Source organism: Girardinichthys multiradiatus, chromosome 1, assembly GCF_021462225.1.
Source record: "Girardinichthys multiradiatus isolate DD_20200921_A chromosome 1, DD_fGirMul_XY1, whole genome shotgun sequence".
Taxonomy (NCBI): domain Eukaryota; kingdom Metazoa; phylum Chordata; class Actinopteri; order Cyprinodontiformes; family Goodeidae; genus Girardinichthys; species Girardinichthys multiradiatus.
In genome coordinates, this window is record NC_061794.1 from 5218636 (window position 1) to 5239039 (window position 20404).

General features: G+C 41.0%; 1 protein-coding gene across 4 annotated transcripts in view; it reads right to left on the reverse strand.

Moving 5' to 3' along the window:
• kif3b (kinesin family member 3B) overlaps nt 1-20404 on the reverse strand; it is a 25023-nt gene continuing 4619 nt past the window's right edge. For 3 of the 4 annotated variants that reach the window (XM_047370713.1, XM_047370730.1, XM_047370722.1), the window contains 8 exons: nt 13963-15450; nt 13756-13857; nt 8691-8813; nt 8349-8467; nt 7907-8023; nt 4905-5010; nt 2772-2977; nt 1-2656 (listed from right to left, as the gene is read on the reverse strand). In XM_047370713.1, coding sequence (XP_047226669.1) covers nt 2551-2656; nt 2772-2977; nt 4905-5010; nt 7907-8023; nt 8349-8467; nt 8691-8813; nt 13756-13857; nt 13963-15351 — 2268 coding nt within the window. In that variant the 5' untranslated portion in view covers nt 15352-15450 and the 3' untranslated portion in view covers nt 1-2550. The remainder of the gene's footprint in view (nt 2657-2771; nt 2978-4904; nt 5011-7906; nt 8024-8348; nt 8468-8690; nt 8814-13755; nt 13858-13962; nt 15451-20404) is intronic. The other variant, XR_007039021.1, reaches the window with a different exon arrangement.

The following is a 20404-nucleotide window of genomic DNA, read 5'->3' on the forward strand; positions in this document are numbered from 1 at the left end:
TTTCACTAACATTTCTTTAATGATGGAAAGACACTGAACAAGAAAAAAAAAAAGACAACCAATCACAAACAGAACTGCAGAATCAACATTTGGCTAGAAAACAATACCAGCACATAAAAGTCGGTCACACAAGTAGAAAGGTTCGGATCCAGTGCTGCAGCTTGTTCATCCAGATAGAAAAGGGTTCAGTTAAAGACATTAACACTGGGCTTGCCAGATGCCTAACATTGATAATTAATATCAAAACCAAATGTGTTACTCAAGCATGCTAAGATCATGCAGCACAGAGTTGCAATGTTGGTTCTGCTTTTAAAGAATGTGTTGTGTGGGTTGAATAGACAACAATACGCAATAAGTCCAGCATTTTTCTGCACTCACACTTATCTCGACCATGTAGGGAAACTTCAACTAACTCACAAAAAAGCCACAGTGAATAGAAAATACACATACTGCATGTAAGACACTAAAAATAAATCTTTTAACCTTAAATTACATCGCTCAAAAAATAAAAGTATTTCACAGAAAAACAAAGTATACAAAAAAATCTACATCTGCATATAAAAATGAAAGATTTCAATAAGTTATAATTACTTTTTCTTTTAATATGGTAACCTATTTTTTTGTTTCTCTTTTACACGTTTAAAAGTGACTAAGGATAGCCTATCAACAAGTCTCTAATGTTAAATACCTAAATTATTTGCAGGCGTGGGTCAAACAGCAAGAAAAGCTTCAGCTACTGAGAGAAACGAGGTGAGAGGATGCAGTTTGCAACTTGACCCAGGCTTGTTGAAATGTCACAGTGGGTCGGACACCCTTCCGCAGTAGCAGCAAGTGAACAGCGACACGCATCACAGTAACACAGTAACAAAGAGGCAGAAAGGCGGAGCTCCTACCTTCGCGTTCAAATGTTTCGACTGATTCTTGGGGCAAGTCTACATTTAGTCCAGCTGTGGTGACGGGAGGTTTTTAGGTGCTAGGATCTCATTCATAGAGGAATACAAAAGTAGATGAGGTATGAAGAGCTTAGACGGTGAATACACAGTCATGGTAAAGTGAAAGTACATCCTCTTTCCAACTGTATATATCTGGAAGTGCTGAAAAAATGAACCTGTCCTTTTAAACATGGGAAAAAAACCTCAGCAACATTCATTTATCAGAAACTAACATACGCCGAAACTGTTTGACCAGAATGAACAGGAGCACCCAAACACCTCATACCAACTGTCAAGAATACAGTTGGTATGAGGGTCCACCACAGGGCTGTGCTCCGTGACCTCATGCAGGCTATTCAAATACAAGCAACATTACTGGTCTCCATCCTCCACATGCCATCATCTGCATCAGATTCCTCTGAGCAACACATTTCTAAGATCAGAGGGACAGCTGGGGGATGTCTGCTCTGTGTGCACCCACAGACTCATGTAGATCTGCTGCTGTCTTTGCCTTGTTTCATATTCTACGCAATGCTCACTCCACAATAAAGTATCATTCCTTTCAGCTTGTGGTGGTTACAGGGTTGTGACGACCGCCCAGGGTGGATCAGATGATTAGAAGCCCCCCCCCCCTTTAGTTGATCACAAGACATAAACATCATGTGCAGATGACAGAATTAAAGGATGATCTGAAAGCAAAGTCCTGACCTCAATCTGATTTACCTGAAGGTAGAACATTGAGACAGCTATAGGGGTATTTACCTAATTCTAGACCTATTAAAAACTCATTTTAATTATGTTTTGTTACACAGAACCTGACACTTGAATAAGGGCGTACTTTTATTAAACATGACAGTGTTGCTCTTTGTTTCTATATGCTTCCATCCAAGCAGTGCATCTGCCAGCCACCCGTCCCCATGATGTTGGGAATGAGTGAATGAAGGAGAGGCTATGCTTGCACATTTTAAATAAGGACATTGAGGACTGCAGGTTTAAGGCACCTTGGAACCCTGATGTATTTGAGGTGGTGGTTTACCCACCTGCTGAGATGGTCTGCACCAAACAGCATCCAACCTAGAATGAATTCATAGTATGCTTCCATCCTTATCTGCCTTCTTCTGCTGGGCCTAAAAGGAACAGCGTGTACAGATTGCAGCAGCTGTCTTCTCCTCTATGACCCTCACGAATACAATCGAAATGAGACCTCTGGCTTGATCTTTAGCAAATGAGTCTGATGGCTGATAGAAAGTTCTGCAACAAAGCCAAACAAGTGAAAATGACACATGAAATTACAGCTTTGAGAGAGTCCAGTTTAGCACAACCTGAACACTGATGTAAGGAAACAAACAGCCAGACACAGACGTCTCAAAGTGCTCTGAGCAGCCTTCAGTCAGTCTGCACGTTAAGAACTTAGTGATGTTTAAGACAGTCAGACGTAGCGTGATACGGGACTTCATGCATCGCAGCAGTTAACAGTGATGTGGTAACAATTAAAACCTACAGAGCAGCGAGCGTCTTAAAGGTTTTCTTCAGCTTCTGACCAAACAAACCCCATCCTCTAAAAGTCTTAAAGTGGGAGGTGCACAGGAGAGGTTGGTGGTGGCGGTGGAAGGAGGCATCACTTGGGCACCAGGCCACGGGATTGTGGATAAAGAGGAGATCCTGGACTGCAGGGGCTGAAGGGAGAGGTCGGGGTGCTCGACTTCTTGCTTGTTCTCGGTCGGCTGAAAGACAGAAAGCAGTGGAAGAAGGCTGCTACACTAAAACTAACTTTCTCTCTTAAAGCTAACACAAAATGAAACACTTCTCGAAAGATGGATGTAATAGCAGGTTTCTTACCCAGACTTTGGTTTCTTGAGGCTGCCGCTGGCAGGCAAGGTTGGTCCCAAGCTGCTGTGAAAGCCTGAGGCATCTACTTGGATCTCATCCTCGTCTCTCAGAGCGTCCTCCAGGGCTGCTGCCACCTTCGGGGCAATAACTGGCTCCTGGTACTCTTCAGTAGTCCGTGCGGGCAGGTCCATGTCCAGCATCAGGATGTTTTCAGCCTGAGAGAACCCAACACACACACATGTCAGTCAGATGGTTTCCAGACTTCAATAAATTTGATTTTTTAACAACATTCTTGATGTCAGAGTACAAAATCTGTACCTTAAGATGTTTAGACAGTACCCAGGTTTTACTATCTGTATGTTCCACTCATCACTCATGTCTGCCTGTGATGCAGGAGTGTGGTAAAAGGTTGTTATGCGGCTGTTTTGGCCATCAATATAAATTAGTGGATTGGACATCATGTGACCACCATAAAACAAACATGCGCCATTGCTATGCACCGAGTCAGGACGGCTGCAGAAGGAGAAGCAGCGTTCTGGCAAACTGGTTCTTTTTAAAAGGCCAATACAGTTCTCCGAGTAGAAGGACATACTGCTTTGACAGTTTGACATGAATGCAAAGCATTAAATTCTAAAATTCTAGAAAAATAAGTGATGTAGAGGTATGTCGTGAACAGTACTACAGTGTTAAAATACTAAAACAAAACATTATACCTGGTTAAATAAATGTTAAAAAATAACATAATAAAAGGATTACAATAATCATATAAAGTAATTCATTAGCGGCGTTTAAAGCTAGCGTTTTAACTCTACGCCACCAGTGTTTATGTCTCACCTGCTCTCTTACAAACAAATATTTATTTACAGCTCTTGCCAACTCTGCTCCCAGTACTTTTTTTTTTTTTTTTTTTTAAATCATCTCCCTCTCTGCGCTTCCTTTCCTCTTTGGCTGACTCTCTTGCAATATAACGCACAGTTCCCACACTGCTAATAGATTTATGTTCAGGGAGAGTACAGATTTCTATGTATCATAACATCAGCAATTTTCTCAGCTTCAATTTCAGCTATATTTCTATAAAAATCAGATAAGAAACAACTGTTTTGTGACATCTGCCATTTGGATACATGACTCAATGCATAGCAAAGGTGCCTACGTGCGCATGTCACCATCTATTGCAGCTAATAGCTGATATCCAATCCAGTATATATCAATGGTTTTGGCATCTGAACTGTGATCAGTGCTATTTGAAAACTTTAATGGCTGAGAGGTTTTAAATGCAATAAAGGAATAAAATATGAAAACTTCCAGATTTATTTCATTTTTATCCTAAAATGGAAATTGATAAAATTATTACTTTAATTCAGTTCAGTTTATTTAAATAGTGCAGATTCACAACAAATATGGTCTCAAAGCACATTACAAAAAAAGTCAATTTAATCCAATCATAAAGTCAGATTCCAAGTCAAGTACTACATTCCAACTGATCCTAGTTATCAAACAATGCAGTCAAGTTCAGATTATTATTTAACTATGTGAAGTTTTCTATCTAAGGAAGCCCAGCAGATTCCATCCAGTCAGTGACTTGCAGCATTCACTCCTCCTGGATGAGCATGTAGAGACAGTGGAGAGGAAAACTCCCTTTGAGCAGGAAGAAACCTCCAGCAAAACGTAATACTAACATCAGGAGGAAGATAAGAAACAACAAATTCAACAATTGTGAAGTGCCTTGAGACGACATGTGTTGTGAATTGGCGCTATATAAACAAAACTGAATTGAATTGAACAATGCAGATGAGCTGAAGGCCACTATTAAACAACTTTGGCTTCCTTAACACTTCAGCAGGGCAACAGGCCGATCTCCTCCAAGCTACGCTGCACTGATGCAGCAGTTCATGCAAAAGGAGCCCCAGCCAAATAATCGGTGCATATACTGAACAGTAGCAGAGATGTAGACCTGAGTCATGTGACTTAGAAAGTAATTACTTTAGACCCGACTTGATAAAATCAGAAAAGACTTTGGACTTGACTTAGACTTTCACACCAATGACTCGTGACTTCACTTCGACTTGACCCCTTTGACTTGAAAAAAAGATCATTATTCCCCCTAATATTTGTGCCAAAACAAAGAGGAAAGCAGCTCACTTTGTATCTCATGTCAGGCTTCATCCTCATGGCGATGTGAGCATGATGACTGAGAGGCCGCCTGTAGCCAACAGCAGACGGAGGTCTGGACATCATCTGGTGGTCACTGAAGCAGGAAAACAGAGAGAAGCACCACAGATTACACAGCAGCACATTAAAACTGTAGAACACTTCCACTCTTATGTGTTCAGCTGAAACCAGACACATTCACTGTAGAAAACAACAAACTTTGTATCCTGCTGTCTGAGATTAAATGCAAGAATATTGAGAGTCAGATGTTTACATACACTAAGATTATTATGACATTAAACAGTTAGAGAAAGTCTAGATGTTAACGCCCAAGATTTGAACATTTGTGGAACTGAGAACTGTTTCCACCAGTTCTGTCAGGAGGAATGGATCAAAAACAACAGCCAACTATTGTGAGAAGCTTGTGGAAGATACCAAAAACATTTAGGCAGTTCTACCGAATAACAATGAAATGTAGGTAAACTTCTGACTTTTGATTTTCTCCCTCAATATTCTGGCATTGAGCAAATAGAAAAAATGATGGAAACTCAAAATGACCTAAAGCAGGGAACAGTCTGATTTAATGTCAGACAGTAATAATAAAGAAGTTATTCATCTGTTTTTACATGTTATTATCATGTATCAAATGCATCCAATGTGGATGACATCACAACTATCCAGATTTCACTTTAGAAATCTTTCCGCCTTTCTTCCAAACCACATCCCAGTTTGTGGCATGACTGCTGCTGGAAACCAAACCTGTTACAGACCAGATCAAATCAGGTAAAAGTGCTGCTTTTGATCAGTGCTGTAAGAGCAACTAGTTGTTTTAGGAAATTAAGTAATACAAATGTATAGTCTGTTGGCAGTGAATCTTTTATGTCTCCATCAGTCAACGGGTTCTATAAAAAAACTCTGCCAAGCTAAAACTGGTTGGTAAAGTTAACCCGGGTCAGCAGTGACTGGCAGCAGCTGTAGACGGTGTCTGACCTTCCTTAGGTACAAATGTGAAACTGGATCAGGTAGCAGGTCATATGTGTTTCTGAGGAAGTTGCTTTAGGTATATTTATTGCTCAACTACAGTATTTTTTTGTTTAGTTTTTAGTTCATTAAAAAGATCTCTCTTTTTGCTTTGTGGATAGTTAGCACTAACAGTTGTTAGCATTGTTGACTTGCAGCAAAAAGATCTATGCTTTGAATCCCAGCCTGGGGTTTTCTACAAGGAGCTGACATGTTAGGTTCTCTCTGGGTATTCCCAAAGTGCCTGTGACATGCTTTTCCCACAAATGAAGAAATGTAAAGAAAACATCTTAATATTGAAGGAATTGGGCAGTAATTGACATAATATTAGGATTAAAGAAGTGGTAAATAGCAATTGTTACAGAATAAGTATATTTCGTTGTTAAATTTTGTGGAAATGACGTGAAAGGGGAAGTCTCCGGTCATTCACTGTGTGGGCGTCAATGATAAACAACTGTTCAGGTAGAAGCCAAGTTAAAAAGTTAATATGGTGACACGGTGCATTGCTCGTGGTGGCAGCAATACTACGACAGGACTTTTCAGCAATCTGCTTCGAACAAGAAACCTCTGAATTAACAGGAGAAATGATGTCAGAGGTCGGGATATCTGACAGACGAAGGAGAATGTTGAAACAGATGCTATAGCCACACTGTTCATAGCGTCTGATGGGAAAAGATTGCCAAAGAAAAGGTTGTTGCTGCTGTTGCTAAACGGATCGAGGCTCAGCAGGTAAGAACACTTCCTGGTTGCAAAAGTACATTTAGATATTGGCAGTTATTGGTAATTATTTTATTATTATTAATAATAATAATCCAAAATTATTATTAATAGATAAAAGCCAGTAGCAAGTCCAAAACAACTCATTCTGTGGAAGTTAAACTGCTTCATTTTTCTTTTTATGCATCCAGATATTTTCATGTGTTTTGTTCTACAATGGGTGAGTTCGAGTGCAGAAAAGCTATATTTGTTGCTTAGTTTGGTGTATTTAATGTTCAGTTGCTCAGTTTACATTATCTTAGTTAACCTAGTAACTGATCTAATTGATCTAATGTTAAAAATTGCTAGTATATACACGTGTATATATAAATATATGTGTTTATTTATTAATATAGCGAGATCTAGTCTGTCTTTAGTGAAGTATTTTAAAAATCCAGATGTTGTGCTGGTTCTGCTTCCTGGTGGTGTGGTATGATTCATGGATATTGACTCCGGCATCCAGCAAAAATAAAGTCTGGTGGAAATAGATGGCCTTCTGCATGCCGCAGTGACTGTCTGACTCTGCTGCGTCTCTCTGTGATAGTGACTGAAATATATCTAAAGAAATATCAGATTCTTCACTGCTGTCTGTGTTGCTGGCCGTTGTAGCAGCAGTCAGTTTACGTGCGGAGATTCCCCTGTGACGTCAAAAAAGAGCGCAAAGGAATATTCAAGAAATGTCATTTTAGTGAAATTTAAGAGCATATATCTCAACTGTTCATTTCAATGGCATGAATTTACTTTTTGGAATATTTTATAAATGTTTCCTTTCCATAAATGTAATTGGATTTATCATACAAATTCGATGTCACAGGCACTTTCAGTGGTCTCGGTAAATGGCCCATAGGAGAGTGTGTGTCTCTGTGTCGCCCTGTGATGGACTAGCATCCTGTCTGGGGTGTACCCCACCTCTAGGCTCCACCCACCCTGTGACTCTGTAGGGTTGAGCAGGTGTAGACGATGGATGGATGGATGGACTAATTTTTAAAAGAATATTGTTTTTTAAAGTTTGAGAAACTGATTTTAATGCTTTGGCTTATTGGTGTATTCTGAAATGATTCTAACATAATCTAATCACACCACTTAACTCGCAACAATTGCTTTTGACATGTTAGGAACTATACAAGTTTAGGGTCTTCGTCCGTGTTTTTACTGAAGTTGAGATCTCACTAACTTTATGAAGGATTCAACCAACTTCAGAGCATTCTTCAACTTACTCCTCAATACGAGTGATGGCCTTCATTTTCCAGCACTCTTCCTCCTCGTCGTAGAAAGCCCTGTTGAGGATTTTGTTTTTCTCTTCCAATGGAATGAAGTTTTCAATGATCAGATGTCTGAAAGATAAACATTTGGACTTCTTGTAGATAAAAGTTGGAGGAGCTTCAGGCATTAAATATGAAAACCATTATTTTGCAGGATAATGGCATCTGAAACAAGGTCCATGTGAATCTTATGGATTTATTTTTAAATAAATTCAGATTTGCACATCTTGATTTTATTTTTATAAACTAGTGCGGCTCTATCTTGGGAAATCATTCACGCCAAAAACATAACTGCTTTTAAGAAATCCTTAAAGGCTTTAAATAATTCAGATTTTCTGCCCATGATAAGTAAATGTAAACTTTGGACCACACTTGTGGATATAAATGTGTTCCATACTTGAGTTTGAGCTCTCTGGTCAGCTCGTTCTGGGTCTGTTCATGTTCCTGGCGTTCCTTGATGTGTGCCTCCTGGATGTCTTGAATTTCTGCCTTCACTGCCTGCAGCTTGGAAAACAGCTGCAAGACAGACAAGATCAAACAACAAGGTTAGTTGGACAAAAAAGGACCGGTACAGAATTTAGCTTAAGATGAGTCAAGGAAAACAGCACAAAACAGCTGCGTTACTTAGAAGTAATCACAGCTATTAATCTTAATTCATCATAAAACAGACATTTTGGCACAGAACAAGATTTTACCACTACATTGTGAGTTGGTCTGTTGTGTCTTCTTCAGCCACTACCTTTTTCAGCTTCTTGGTTTTGATGTCGACCTCCTGCTGAAGGGAGCTGTAGGTCTCCTTCAGCTCCAGAGTCTCCTCATCACGACTTTCCATCTGCTGCTGCATCTCTCTCTCTCTCCGTTTCTGAAAGCAAACAGATAAATCACAACATTTAAAGCCATTCTGACACGACTAACCAAAGTTCTCAAAAGCAACAAGTATGACTGAGCTATGACTTAGCAGATCTACCACAACCTTCCTGATCTACAGTCCCTCCAACCCAAAAGAAAGGCTGCCTAATATTAGAAAAACATCCAATGCAATTTTATTATTTTATTATTATTAAGTATTGTGAAAATGATGTCGGTTGTGATTAACCCTTTTCTTATATGTTATCTTCTATTACCCCGCTGCAGGACCCTTAGCCTGAAGGCCACTAAGGTTAAATAATTTTTCCCATTAACTTGGTCAACCAGATTACTGACATGCAGTGTGTGATTGCAGAACTTGAAAAATAAAAGTCTCCTAAATATTGGACTCAATCAGTTGACTGAAGCATTTCAAACAATGATATTGTGATAAAATGTCATAATGTCAGGCAGTAAAACATTGCACAAGTCTCAATTTTCTGCATCTTAAAATGTATTCCTCATCTTAAGCGCCATCTATCAAAAATAGGGGTGCACCGATCGATCAGCACTGATTTCCTTATTTTTGGGACATCACTGATAGGCCAATACTTACTTGTGAAACCTATATTATCCACTGATCTCATGTACAGGGGTTGGACAATGAAACTGAAACACCTGTCATTTTAGTGTGGGAGGTTTCATGACTAAATTGGACCAGCCTGGTAGCCAGTCTTCATTGATTGCACATTGCACCAGTAAGAGCAGAGTGTGAAGGTTCAATTAGCAGGGTAAGAGCACAGTTTTACTCAAAATATTGAAATGCACACAACATTATGGGTGACATACCAGAGTTCAAAAAAGGACAAATTGTTGGTGCACGTCTTGCTGGCGCATCTGTGACCAAGACAGCAAGTCTTTGTGATGTATCAAGAGCCACGGTATCCAGGGTAATGTCAGCATACCACCAAGAAGGACGAACCACATCCAACAGGATTAACTGTGGACGCAAGAGGAAGCTGTCTGAAAGGGATGTTCGGGTGCTAACCCGGATTGTATCCAAAAAACATAAAACCACGGCTGCCCAAATTACGGCAGAATTAAATGTGCACCTCAACTCTCCTGTTTCGTCGGTTTCAATGGTGCAAGGAGCGCAAATCTTGAGCTGTGGACAATGTGAAACATGTATTGTTCTCTGATGAGTCCACCTTTACTGTTTTCCCCACATCTGGGAGAGTTACGGTGTGGAGAAGCCCCAAAGAAGCGTACCACCCAGACTGTTACATGCCCAGAGTGAAGCATGGGGGTGGATCAGAGATGGTTTGGGCTGCCATGTCATGGCATTCCCTTGGCCCATTACTTGTGCTAGATGGGCGTGTCACTGCCAAGGACTACCGAACCATTCTTGAGGACCATGTGGATCCAATGGTTCAAACATTGTATCCTGAAGGCGGTGCCATGTATCAGGATGACAATGCACCAATACACACAGCAAGACTGGTGAAAGATTGGTTTGATGAACATGAAAGTGAAGTTGAACATCTCCTATGGCCTGCACAGTCACCAGATCTAAATATTATTGAGCCACTTTGGGGTGTTTTGGAGGAGCGAGTCAGGAAACGTTTTCCTCCACCAGTATCACATAGTGACCTGGCCACTATCCTGCAAGAAGAATGGCTTAAAATCCCTCTGACCACTGTGCAGGACTTGTATATGTCATTCCCAAGACGAATTGACGCTGTATTGGCCGCAAAAGGAGGCCCTACACCATACTAATAAATTATTGTGGTCTAAAACCAGGTGTTTCAGTTTCATTGTCCAACCCCTGTACTTGTCTAACCTCTTGCACAAGTTTGGTTTCTTTTTAAAATGTGAAAAATGAAAGACTAAAGGAACTGCAATGCTCTAAACCTTTCTTTTATATTTGAGAGAACTGCCTCATGTGCAGTTAAAACAAGTTTGTATTGTTTCATGGGTATTGTTCAATGTTTTTCAATAAAAAAGGATTGGAACATTGAAGGTGTATTATGACCTTATAACACCTGACCTTGTCAGGTTATAAAAAAAAGTCACTATCAAAATCGGAATCGGTAGGTCAGGCTTTTTAAAGATTAGGAATCACCTATGCACCTATGATAGATCGAGACGCTTTCTTTAGATTAACTTGCATATATTAAACGACCCCAAGCATCAAGCTGAAAATTGTTCATGTTAATGTGTCACAGTCGTATTTTATGATCCATTTGGTCTCCAGTTAACGTAATGCCATTTTAAGATGCTTTCAAACTGCTGTTACTCTATTGGTTTCCTTCATTCACTTCTTAGGGAGCAGTAAACAAATTTTATTGAATATAATAATTTGTATAACTGCAAAATAGCCACCTTGCAATGGTATGTTCAAGGTGCTTTAAAAACAATGAGATTTAGATATGCCACCATAAAAGGCAGGGAGATCGTGGAACAAATGGCTGCGAGCTGCCAACCCTGCCTACAGTATGTTCATATATTACACTCTAATTGTACACATTAGCATTTAAATAAATAGGTTTTTTGGGACATCTTGCATTCTTATCTAGTTAGAACTGACAACCCAGGCAGGCTTGCAAAAATGCATTCACAGTCATCAGATCTTAATCCAACAGAGCACCTTTGCAATAAGTTGGAAGAGAAAATTCACATCTTGAATGTGTACCACAACTGTGTCCTACCATGTCAATGAGGACCAAAATCAGAGGAATGTTTTGACTTCTGTGTCGAGTCTACACCATGAAGAATTAAGGCAGTTCTGAAGGCAAAAACGGGTCAAACTCAGTATTTGCAGGCCCATGTGTGTAGTTTTGGGCAATACAACAACACAATATCTCAACCAAGGCTTGGATTCTTTCATGAATGTCTACTAGGGTTGTTACAATACTAAAAGTTCGTGACAAGATCAAAAACGATCCGAAGAAATATCCTCTATACCATTTTCGAAACCACGGCAATATTTTTTTTAGGTACTGGGTTGTTTCTGGTTAAAAAAAAAATATATAAGTTACAATATGACAATATTGGCAAAACCAAGAAGTAGAGAATAATTCAGCCCTCATTTAGAAAAATATATAGTTGATGCTGGTGACAGCAACTGGCTTTTTTCTCGAGTTTCTTATAAAATGCTTCTATCCAACTAAACACAAGAGATTTAAAGATGATATTAACGTAAACTGAACTTTTTGTGAAGCTGATGGGGAAACAACGGTTCATTTATTCTGGTATTGCTCGTTTACCTCTTCGTAGGACATCTTCGGAGCAAGCTTGTACATTTTGTTTCTGATCATGATTAGCCTAATCTTTCCTTATGCTGGAAGAATGTCTTGTTTGGTTTCACAGATATTGACAGTAAACTTAATTCTCACTTTTATATTATTAACCTGCTACTAATACAGTCCAAATTCTATGTTTATAAATCTGAGTTCTCCATAAGCCATATTTTATTGAATTACTTTTGCACCCACTTGGGAGGCATGAACCTTGACTTCCAGATGGAGCAGTACGTCTAGAAGAGAAAAAGTGACGGTTTTTATATCATTAGGTTAATGATACAAATACCGTCTTTATCAGATCGCTGCTGTGTGTTCTGTAGTTGCCTTTCAGCTCCTCCAAAGTCTCGCAGCTGCGTTCGTATTGGCTTTTCGTCTCCCTTGCCTGTCTGCTAAATGGGACTGCAGGTGGGGCTAAAGCTATGCCACTTGAGGAGTTCTGGATAGAGCATATTTACCAAAAAAGAAAGTTTTTCATTTTAAATGCAAAATGTAGATATTTTTTGTACAATTTTGGCCTAATTACTGCTCTGAGTGGGTTGTTCTTTGAGCAAATAACATGCTTTAGAGTGTATACTCCAGTTAATAATTATTCGATTACTAAATTAGTTAACGATTATTTAAATAATCGATTAATCACAATTAATCGTTTCAGCCTTAATAAATATTATATTTAATCTATAATGGACCTTAAAAACAGGTAATCTTCTTAAAACATTTTATCAAAACTTCTTTAACGTTGTTTTTTAAAACGATTTGAGCATTTGGTATTTTGCGTTAATGGCAGACTCAAATTGTATTATTGTTGTTCATTTCCTTCGTACTCCCTTCTCTGTTCTTGTCAACCTGGTGTTTGCCATGTTCTGTATTATTGTTCTTTTTAAAGTAAAAAAAAAAAAAAGACTAGAGCAATGTTTGGTTTCAAAATCTGCATCTGAGAAGTGCATCTCTACACAAGAGCTCAAACCAACGGATCACCGTTATGAAGCTGTCAGTGTCTGTGAAGCTAACAGTTAAACAGACAGCATTAGCTTATGTCATCCAGGTTTACTTCAGTGTTGCAGATACAGAAGCTTTACTGACCTTTTTCAGGTGCTCTCAATCATCACTGTTGTAGTGTTAGCTTGTAGCATTAGCACAGCTAGCATGTGGCATCATTCAGCATTTCATTTTTTTCCTGTCGCTCTGCCTCATAGGTAAAGTCCCTCCGAACCACGCTTTGTGTTTGTCTTGTTGGCTAAATTGGTTAGCATATGTTTTTTTTGTTGAAGTACTTGACACGTTAGAAGAGGAGAGGGGCTGAGTGTCTCTGGTATTGCAGCGCTGCTGCCGGAAGAAGTGCGACAATTTGGGCAACTAAGAATTTGTCAGTTTAAATAGATTTTGACGCAAATGAGTATTTTGAATATTAAATAAATTTCCTGTTTCAATTTTACTTACTAGCTTCTACTAATAAATAGACACAGTGTGAGCATATTTCTGACTTTTTCTAACTCTTCCTCATTATGGTTTCAGATTGTTTAAGTCAGAAAGGCAAACTTTCTAAAACACTGAGTAATTACCAACATCTTTAAACACATTGACTTTAGAATGTGGTTGTTTCAGTTGTTTCTTCATCATTTCTTTACCAAGTTGTTTATGTTTGGATTCTGAGTTTACCTGTTCAGCAATTTCCTGCCTCCTCAGCTCCAGCATCCTCTGCTGCTCATTGGTGTGATCAACAATATTTTTTCCTCCAACAAGGAGCTTGCTCTCCATTGCCTGGATGATAAACAAAATTCAAAAGAAGAATCAAGTCACAAAATATAACTTCCAAATCAGAGGTGAGAACTTGGACCTCTGAGAAGTAGAGTTAATATTGGTTACCTTAACTTTAGCTGCAAGCATCTCTCCGACTTCTTTTTCTCTCCTCAAGTCTTCCATTTTCTTCTCCTTTTCCCTGAGCAGCCGATCCTTCTCGTCAGCTACCAGGCTGTGGTCATCCAAGATGGCCTTTTTCTCCCGCTCCAGCTTATCTTGCTGCTCTCTCCAATAGTCGCCTCCTTCTTCGTCGTCATCCTCCGTCTCTGCATCTTCCAGGTCCTCTCCATCGCTTCCTTCCCCTGCTCTCCTCCTCTGCCTCCTCTTCTTCTTCTTCCCCACACGCTTCTCAAGCTGGTCCTTCAGCCTGGCGATCTCCTCCTGAAACTCCCTGAGCAGGGCATCCTTGGGGTCCTCATTGATGCGCGGTTTATTCTTAATGTTCTTAGCCCTATTGGCGTAGCGCAGCGTGGTCAGGGTCTCTTCGACATTGTAGGACGCTGGGCCGATGTTGGCGACCATCACAGTGCGGGCGTTCCCCCCAAGGGAGTCCTGCAGCAGGCGGGTCAGTTTGGAATCTCGATAAGGGATGTGGCTGCTCCTGCCATCCACCAAAGCAGAGATGACATTTCCCAGGGCAGAAAGTGACAGATTTATCTTAGTGGCTTCTTTCAGTCTCTCGCCTTGAGCGCCGGTCTTCGCCTGCCTTTCACTTCCTGCCAAATCTACCAGGTTAAGCTTACCCACTCTGATGTGGTTCTCGCCATCCATACCCAACTCACTGCACTCTACTGTAATGACAAAGATTGCATGAGAGCGCGAGCTGTGCTCATTCATGTTCGTGGCACCCACTGAACGATTCTGGTTGCCGACATTCATCACATGCTCGATCTCTCGCACGCTCTTTGTGACAAATGACGACAGGTCCTTCACGTACACACCAGTGTCAGGTCTCTCCCTGAGCTCCAGACGATGGGATTGATCTTTGGAGAGCAAGTCCCGGATCTCCTCTTGGTAAATTTCCAGGTATGAGGCTCTCACAAGGTACTGCTGGTTCTGGGAGCGTGAAATGTGTGTGAATATGTGCTCAAAAGAGTTAGGGATCACCCCTCTTCTCTCTGGATCGTTTCTCACTCCCTCCATTGTGTATGTCTTTCCTGTCCCTGTTTGGCCATAAGCAAAAATCGTCCCATTGAAGCCAAGAAGAACAGAATCGACCAAAGGCCTGAAGGTTTCATCATACAGATCTATTTGTTTCGAGTTACAGTCATAAACTGAATCAAATGTGAAGACTTTGGGGAGTTCACTGGCTTCCCGAGGATTCCTGACCATAATCTGGCCAAGTTTGACATCAACAGAAACCACTAGGTTAAATTTAGAAGCCTTCTCTTTATCATTCATAGGACGACAACGGACCACCACCTTGACGGACTCGGAGCTCTTGGTCTTGGACATGATGGAAAGTAGAGGTCCGTCCTCAGCTCTTGGCAACTAGTGTCCTCCGAACGCAACTTCAGAAACGCTTCACCTAAGAAGATGCCTGCATCTAAAAAGCTTGGGAAAAAAACAAACGGAGTCATTCATCCCAGTAATATTCAATGTTCAATTCAATTCAGTTTTATTTATATATCGCCAATTCACAACACATGTTGTCTCAAGGCACTTCACAACAGTCAGGTACATACATTCCAATTAATCCTAACCACTGAACAGTGCAGTCAGAGTTAGTTATTTATTCAAATTGGATAAAACGTTTTTCTGTCTAAGGAAACCCAGCAGATTGCATCCAGTCAGTGACTTGCAGCATTCACTCCTGGGATGAGCATGTAGAGACAGTGGAGAGGAAAAACTCCCTTTTAACAGGAAGAAACCTCCAGCAGAACCAGGCTCAGTGTGAGCGGCCATCTGCCACGACCGACTGGGGGTTTGAGTGAACAAAGCAGAGACACAAAGAGAACAAAGAAGCACTGATCCAGGTGTACGTTCTATGGGAAGGAAAAGTAAATGTTTTTGGACTGGCAGCAAAAGTTTTTGCCCTTTCCCTATTTTCAGTTCAGTACCCAATAATTTCCAGAGGAAAGATGGGGCCCAAATTAAAAGTATTTTAAATTGCACTGGTCTCACACAAACCCATGTGTTTCAACTGATCAAACCAACTCAATGTGTTTTTCCTAATGTTTGAAAGATCTGTGACTGGCGGCTCACTGCAGTCCACTCATATCAAAGTGAACATCAAGTGACTGTTTATGGTAAGCAGCTGAACAAGCCAAACCCCCACAGCTCTACCATGGTATAGCTTTTCACACCTCTCCTCTTCGTGGAAAATTAGAATCTCACAAAAGTGTTTACACCCCTTACAATTCTGTAAATATTTTATTCTTTTCAGGGACAACACTGAAGAAATGATACTTCCATACAATTAATATTAGTGAGTGTACCGCTTGTATAACAGTTTAAATTTGCTCTCAAAATAACTCAACACACAGCCATTAATGTCTAAATCCCTGACAACAAAAGTAAGTACACCTCTAAGTCAATAAGTCCAAATTGTGCCCAATTAGCCATTTTCCCTCCCCTGTGTCATGTGACTTATTAGTGTTACAAGGCCTCTAGTGTCAATGGTGGGGAGGTGTGTTAAATTTGCCACTCTCAGCCTCTCTCATACTGGTCACTGGAGGTTAAACATGGCACCTCGTGGCAAACTAAAAAACTATAACTAAAAACACAAAAAAACTAGAAACCTGCAAGCAGCTTTGAAGACCCTCGCACCCCTCAGCGCAACTGGGGCTGTTGAGCGACTGCAGGAGCCTGGCATCACACGCCACATACGATGACACCGCGTCACTTCAACACGTCGCCAGTAGGTGGCACTTTGAGCAACATGTCATATGATCTTCGGTCATGCAGAGTTTCGGTCTGGCAAAAAGCATTGAAAATTTGGAGTAAATCGGATCTTCCAGAAGGACGCTGCAGTTGCTTGTTTGTTAGTGGGCGGGGCTAAAACAACATCATCAATTGACTGTGTCAAAATGTCCATCATTAACTCAGGATTATGTATATTAAATCTCAAGTGGATCGGATGATGTATGAGGGAGATATAGCCCTTGAAGTGTCCTAGGGGGCGTTGTTGATCCAAATTGAAATGTAATCCAATAGAGCTGTTTGGGGTCTGACAAAGATCAAGCATATTCATTTTGGAGTGAATGGGACCATGCATGTGTAATTTAGAGGCAAACGTATGGCCGTGGCGTGACATCAGAATTCGCCACGCCATCATATTCACACCCTCCAGCTAAAGCAGTAAGTACTGGCGACTGTCTAAGACCATCATGTTATCTGTTACTTGGGACAGTTTCACATTGATTAGGTGAAGAACATCAAACACTGATTCTGTAAAGGAAAACGGGACACTTTCTGTTGTCAGGGGCGGGGCTTCGATGATGTCAGCATCTGACAAGTGAATATTGTTGAGGCCTAGAGGCAGATCAATCCCAGAAGGTTTCATTTGTCTGTGACTTTCCTTGTAGGAGCTATATCAATTTAGTGTTTTATGGCGAGAAGTCATATTTTGAGGCGTGGCCACGCCCACACGCTTTCATGTATCAAAATGTTTTTGATAACTTTTAATCCCCGGTGCCTTAAGAGTATACTGAGTGATTTTGAATTCTGTAAGTCAAAAGCTGTAGGAGGAGTTCGCTCAGATATGCGTGCTAGAAACGGTCAAAACTGTGTCAAAATGGCAACTTCAATCCAAAATGTCCGACTTCCTGTTGGGTTTGGACCAATGCTCCAATAGAGTTTTTTGTAGGTCCTGAGAAGTTACATAGGTGTACCAAATTTCAGATTCCTCGGTCAAAGCATGGCTTTGGGCTGATTTTTTCTAATTTTTTAGGGGGCGCTGTGGACGAATTAGCCCACGCCCACCGAATATGTCATCAGATATCTGTTGGAGACTGGAGAAGGATCAATCACATTGAATTTGTTGCAGATCAGATGATCTATGTGGAAATTAGAGGCAAACGTATGGCCATGGCGTGACGTCTGACTTCGCCGTGCCGCCATGGCCACGCCCTTTTATGAAAAGTCACTGTGCCTCAAACGAAGTTAGACCCACTAGTTATCTGTCTTCTGAAACACTTTCAAGTTGATTGGGTCAAGAGGGTCAGAGAGGCACTTTTCCGAGTGAAAAAAGTGACTTCCGGTTCTGAGGGGGCGTGGCTTTGATGATGTCACAATATGACCCCATAGGATTGTCGGGAACCCGAAGGTCCTCCTTCATGCCAACTTTGGTGTGATTTGGAATTATTTTGGGAAAGTTATTGCCATTTTTCACTTTCGGCACGAACGCCAATTTCGTGCCACGGCCCGCCCCCTAAACATGGCCGAAAACTCAGGATTTTGATAACTTTTAATCCGCCATGCCTTAACTGCATGTTGACCAAATATGAACCCGATAGCTCAAAATCCCTAGGAGGAGTTCGTTAAAGTTCGAGGTGAGTAAAAGTGAAAAACGGGCAAAAATCGGCCTTTGACCCAAAATGGCGGACTTCCTGTGCATTTTAGGGCATACCCCCAAGAGACTTTTTTTCTTGGTTTGAGGAGTTCTAGCATTGTGCCAAATTTCAGATCTGTACGACTTACGGTTTGGCCTATCTCACGTTTGGGGGCGTGGCTACGTGGTTTTGCCACGCCCACTGACGACGACATTAAAGAACAAAAATTTCACGCGGGGGACAATTTTGGGTAAAATTTGGTGAGTTTTGGGATATGGCAAAGTCCCCATATTGTCCCGCCAAAAGTCCCCGGAATAATAATAAGAATTCGAGCGATTACAATAGGCCCTTGCAGTTTTCCTGCTCGGGCCTAATAATAATAAGAATTCGAGCGATTACAATAGGCCCTTGCAGTTTTCCTGCTCGGGCCTAATAATAATAAGAATTCGAGCGATTACAATAGGCCCTTGCAGTTTTCCTGCTCGGGCCTAATAATTGCTGCTTTACATAAAGATGACCTCGGCTATAAGAAGATTGCCAACACCCTGAAACTGAACCACAGCACGGTGGCTGAGACCATAAAGCAGTTTAACAGGACAGACTCGACTCATTATAGGCCTCACTATGGTTACCCAAAGAAGTTGAATGTACGTGCTCAGAGTCATATCCAGAGGTTATCTTTTGAAAATAGACGTATGGGGTGATGGGTCAGCCTGTCAGAGCTTAGGTCATACATTGCACGCTGCATCACATTGGTCTGGATGGCTGTCATCTCAGAAGTTGGCCTCTACTATAGATGAGGCACAAGAAAGCCCGCTAACAGTTTGCTGAAGATAAGCAGCCTAAGGACATGGACTACTGGAACCATGTCCTGTGGTGTGATGAGACTAGGGGAGGGTACAGAACTTCGGTTCTTTTATGGTACCGGCCGAAATGCTTCGGTTTTACAGAGTATCAAAACATGCCTCCTCTTTTGGTGCCAAGTTTCGGTGATTGGCTGTAATGTTAAACTGGATTGCGTCACCCAGGAAAAATACATATGTGGTTACGCCTACAGATGGTGTTCACGTGTATCTGTGTTGTGAACTGGTTGCGAGTGTCATCGAACCGCTTTAAAATGCCACTGAGGTCAAAAGTGTAGGCGGTCTTTACATTTGTTAGCGTTACTGCAACTTGATACTGCATCGTGTGTGTAGCTTTATTTTTTGGCTATGTAGCTAGCTAAATCAAAAGCCAACTAAAGATTGACATTAACATATAACGCTTAGCTTGTAGAAAATATGCTCATCCATTGGGTCGGCTGGTTAAACAGCTAACCTAATCTTCACTGTTATTTTTATGTTCTCCTCACAGTAGCCTCTGACCCTGATGTGAGGAGGACAAGGCCAGTCAGTGTAAATCCATTCACACTTGCAGGAAAAAGGAAAGACAAAAGAAAGACAGGATCAGTGTCACAGGGCATGGACAAACTTAGTTGTTAAAGGTTTGCTGCCTTTTTCTATAGTGGAGGCTCCATGGTGGAGGTAAGTAAGCTGTAAATTATATTGTTGACCAGTTAAGCCTTTATCTCTCAGCCTAGATGATGGTTTTTGAGCAAAAATAACACAGCCATGTTATTGTTGATGTTTTGTGTTTTCTAATGTCAATTAGGGAGATGATAAGAGCCCTTAACCCCAGATATCAGTACCCCAGCAAAGACATGCTGTCAAATACACTCATACCAGCATGGTATGCAGTAGAGAAGGGAAATGTCAAGAGAGAATTGCAAGACGTCAGAGATGTGGCTGTGACCGCGGATGGGTGGACCAGTGTGGCACAAGACCATTGCTTGACTGTTTCAGTCCACTTTGTGAGAGAGGGTACCATGAAGGAGAAAATCCTCCATACCAGGGCAGTCTACACATCACAGACAGGGACTGTAATAGCCAAAGAGCTAGGGGATATTCTTGATGAATTCAATATAAAAGGATAAAGTTGTTGCGATCACTGCAGACAATGCTGCTAATATGGATGTA